Genomic DNA, 4,587 nt, shown 5'->3' with positions numbered 1-4,587 from the left:
TTTCATTTTATTTGATTTGCATTGTTTTGTTGTATGTAATGTGTTTTGTATTTTTAATGAAATTAATAAACTATATATATATATATATATATATAGCCAGCAGGTTGTTTCAGATTTGTACACAACATTTTTGTTGAGGCTTTTAAAGCTATGCTGAATAAATGATGCTCTGCTTTTGAAGTTCGCTGTAGTAGATGGTTCTGTTAATGGAGACCGACTTTTAACAACATTCATTAAAAAAGCTCTTAAAAGAAAAAGAGAACAATGTTAGTCACAGTTAAAGCAACATAGTGTCACATCATCCATCATTCACTGGCGGCACAAAATAAAATGTGCAGAGCCACAAGCAGGGGGAACAAAACACCCTGACAGTATTGTCGCTCCTTGCTGTCACCAAAGTGTGGGATGCAAAAAAAACTTACGGTGGGGGGTAGAGCGAGAAGCCGACTCATAAATTTTTCAAACATTTCAATACCAACCATCTTTGGTATCTGAGAGGGTAAGCATGCGTATGCATGGGGTATGTGCGTGTGTGCATGTCTATAAAAAAAAAAATCTCAGCTTGTCTGGAAAGCCTCGTCTATTTAAAGCCTCCTGTACAGAGTGATACAAGTGCTGAAACAGCTTTTTTGCCTGTTTGCATTCTCCTGCCCACCCCCAGCCCCCCATATCCACTTCACTCCCATTCATTCTGTCGTTGCCTGTGTTCTCTGGATCAAAGTGCTTTGATATAATTCATAAATCCAGGCAGCATTTGCGCTTTGCTTTAAACAAAAGCCATATCCTTGTAAAAGCAGACTCAAAATATCGAACAGGACCATAAAATAAATATGAAGAGTGTATCTTGTATTGATGTTATTTTTTTAAAAAAATTTTAAGGATAACTTCTAAAAGGGGTCAACCCATTAAGGCACACATCTGGTTGCAGGATTTTCTGAACAGAGGATATAAATTAGCACCACTAGGTGAATCCTGTAGACTTACCCTTTCTTTAGAACATCCTAGTATTGAATACATGTTGCTGGTAGACCTTCTGCATTAGCTGAATGAAGTAGTTATTCCAGAAATATAGTCAGATTTATTGTTTATGTATCTAACAAGCCATTCATAAAACACCCATTTTTGTATCTCTCTTGCATGTGTATGTTACAAACATGAGGACACTTATTTGCTTACCTATAAGGATGAGCATGCAGACCAAGAGTGCGATAAGAGCCCCAGGACTGAGTGCCGCACTCATTACATAGGCTGTTGCATTACAAGATTGGATGGCTCCTTCTGTGTCGTGGGGGGAGAAAAGAAAAAAAAAGAGCATTTTCTTTGCAGGTCTGACTCCATTGTTATAAGTTTAATGGATAAATATGATCTCATCTAAAATCAAACCAGTGTTTTTTACCATGAATATTTTACAACCTGAAAAAAATCTCTAAGCAGCCATCTGCCTGCATTTTTGTGGCTTTGTGTTGTTTTGCCTTCTCTAAAATTTATGCTTATACGAACTGTTTGCTAAGCAAAACAATGACATGTTGACCTTTTAGTACTGTCGCTGCTGATGCAGGAGGTGACAGTGATGTTAATGTTGCAGCTCCCAGAGTAGCTCTCACCTGTGTCACAGCCACAGACGTGGATGGTCAGGGTGCCTGTTGAGCTGAGGGAGGGGGGCCCACTGTCAACCACAAGAATGGGCAGGAAGTACACATTCTGTTCGTGGCGGTTAAAGCCTGACCTCTGGGTGCGGATGCCAGCTGTGTCGTCTTGGTGTGCAGTGGGATTTAGTTGGGGACACATTCGGGTCAGAGAAACAAGAGAAAGCAGAGAAATTACACATGCAGCTACACGTTTGTATCATAAAACCTTTTTTTTTTCTCACAGATGACCGCTTTGTGCCAGGTTGCATAAAACTGAAAATGATCAGTCTAATAAATAATTTTATTACCTTTCATGTTTTTTTTTTTCATTATAATACACATAAAATTCCCAAACAGTACAATTTACTATTATTATAATCATGACAATTAGATGGCTTTGCTTATGTACCATCCATTCTTCCACTGATTTATTTATTTATTTTCACCCACTTTTCCTTTCTTGGTCACAGGGGATCTGGTGCCTATCTTCTGCAGTTACAATGTTAGAGGCGGGGTCCACCATGGACAGGTCGCAAGTCCATCACAGGTCCACTTAGAGACAAACAACCTTACGCACTCTCACTCACATATAGGGACAATTTAGAGTTACCAGTTTACCAAATAAGTGTGTTTTTGGTCAGTGGAAGGAAACCGGGGCACCTGGAAAAATACCCACATGTGCACAGGGAGAATACGCAAACACACAGGCCGGAAAGCGATCGCACAACATCCTCGATGAGAAGCAACAGTTCAGGCCACTGCTCCACCATGCTGCCTAGTTATGTAGCAATTATCGTTTTTAAATTAGCTTTTGCAAAACATTGAGCAGTATTTGATATCAAAGGGATAGCATTTGTTCACAATGCTTTTGGGGGTTCTAAAATCTCAAGAGTGAACTGCTTATCTGTCATTAACATTTATCAGGTATTTATCGAGGAAACACAAAGCAGAATAGAAAATGAAATTTGAAATTAAATTATAGTAGTGTGTGTATATGAGCTCCCTGCTTGAGACTTAGATAAATGTAGCACAAAATAAAAGATGAGATTTTGAAAAATAGAGTCAGGGTGGCTGGTGGGAAGACTTGCATAAAGGATAACAAGTAATCCATCTCCCAGAACATTTATCACTGTTATTCATGTCACCCTAGAACTCCTCTGGCACATGTAGAACACTTCTCATATTGCAGTTTATGTTTGCAAATGTTGCACCTCTCAGTTTGCCATTTTGACTTTTACATTACACGTCTTCATGTTTCAAAAGAAGGATCCTTACCAGATTTGTAAACACACTGTAAGTCACTTTTTTGTACAAATCTTAATAAAAATATAATGGTTTGGCAAACTAATGAAAGAAACACCCTTGGATCAACTAAAGCTAATTTGTTGGCTCTCTTCCTTTTCCACAAACATGATGAATTGTAGTCAATCACCTACTCAAAAAAAGTGGTTAAGTACACACACACACACACACACACACACATATATATATATANGCTACCTTTCATTTTATTTGATTTGCATTGTTTTGTTGTATGTAATGTGTTTTGTATTTTTAATGAAATTAATAAACTATATATATATATATATATATATCACATACATAAATGCTGTATGATCTTCAGTACAAAACTATGTGGTAAAATAAGGGGGTGTTTTTTATTATTTTTACATTTTAAAGACTGCTGGCGAAAAACTTCACAAAGTTTAGCAACATGGGAAAAATGCCTTGTCATCATTGTGTGTCAGGGCTTGTAGACGAAACACCATGTGAGGGCATGATGAGAGAAAAAAGTGACAGATTGAAAGTGACAGCTTGACAAATGTGTCTATGAAAAAAGACACCAGAGTAGGCGGATTAAGAATCTGGGTGCTGTTTTGTTTGTTTTCCACCAGAATATATATATTAATGCTGGAAATGACTTCATTAATAGTGTGCCAAATTTGCCAAATGTGCCAATTTTGATTATTCTTCCTAAATATCCACAAAGAGCCATGGGATTCATCACATTCTCCGTATTACCTAATCATCCAGTAAAATGTAATTGTGTGTCTGCGTGTGTGTGTGCTTCTGTGCTTGTGTGAATCACACAAAACACATTTATGTGGTTTTCTATTCAAATGCACATGACCAGGACAAAAGTAGACCCTGCTGCCTTCACTGACATTTTCCTGGCTCAGGTCGCTCCCCTGACATTTTCCTGGTGTCAGATCAATCTTGATTTAGCCAGATGTCACATTTACTTAGATACATATCTCTAAACGAAGAATCTGAAAGTACATGTGCACGGGCATACATGAAAAAAAAAGTTTTACTGACAAAGCAAAGTCGTTGCTGGGAATACAATGACTTTCTTTACATAGTGAGTACACAAAGCCTAAATGTTGCCTACAATGCAGTTTTTATGGGACCTAAAGAAAATAAAAATCGACATATTATTTAAATGTACATTTAAATTCATTATTTTGCATTATATTGATTTATTTTCAACTAAAATCACAATTAGTTTGTTTTGCAAAGAAATACTTAAAAAGAGTGTTCTATCATAATTTCTGAATATACAGTATGAATGACTAAGCAATGAGGATCCTGACAGGTGGTGTTTCATCCACAAGCTCCGCCTTACATCAAGGCAAATACTAAATCACAAAAAAAGTATGCAATTATGCTTTTACTTTTATAAGAAGTGTATAATTTTTCTACATGTCAGGCCAATTCAACTATCTGGTATCTGAACAAACTGAACCACTCTAATTACAATTTTGACATTATTGATTAACATTTCAAAAGGCCATCTCACAATTAAATCAGCATCACCCTAAGATCCTTATTTTAATAACACCCTCAAGAATTTAATCAAATTAATGTTTGCAGTCGCTTGGGGAAAATATTGATAACCCCATGAAGTCCCATTTTCATGAGCTCCAAAAGGATCTTGAACTGCTTTTTTTTTTTTTTT

General features: G+C 36.7%; 1 protein-coding gene across 2 annotated transcripts in view; it reads right to left on the bottom strand.

Moving 5' to 3' along the window:
- The window catches only part of cdh22 (cadherin 22), a gene marked incomplete at its 5' end in the record, with an annotated part of 60,851 nt that overhangs the window by 4,883 nt on the left and 51,381 nt on the right, over nucleotides 1-4,587 (bottom strand). Inside the window, 2 exon segments of one of the 2 annotated variants that reach the window (XM_014008610.1) lie at nucleotides 1,177-1,278; nucleotides 1,605-1,754. In XM_014008610.1, coding sequence (XP_013864064.1) covers nucleotides 1,177-1,278; nucleotides 1,605-1,754 — 252 coding nt within the window. 2 annotated transcript variants of the gene reach the window in all.

The sequence above is a fragment of the Austrofundulus limnaeus genome, unplaced genomic scaffold (assembly GCF_001266775.1).
Source record: "Austrofundulus limnaeus strain Quisiro unplaced genomic scaffold, Austrofundulus_limnaeus-1.0 Scaffold51, whole genome shotgun sequence".
Taxonomy (NCBI): domain Eukaryota; kingdom Metazoa; phylum Chordata; class Actinopteri; order Cyprinodontiformes; family Rivulidae; genus Austrofundulus; species Austrofundulus limnaeus.
The sequence above is the reverse complement of the archived record's forward strand: the minus strand, read 5'-3'. Positions and strand labels throughout refer to the sequence as shown.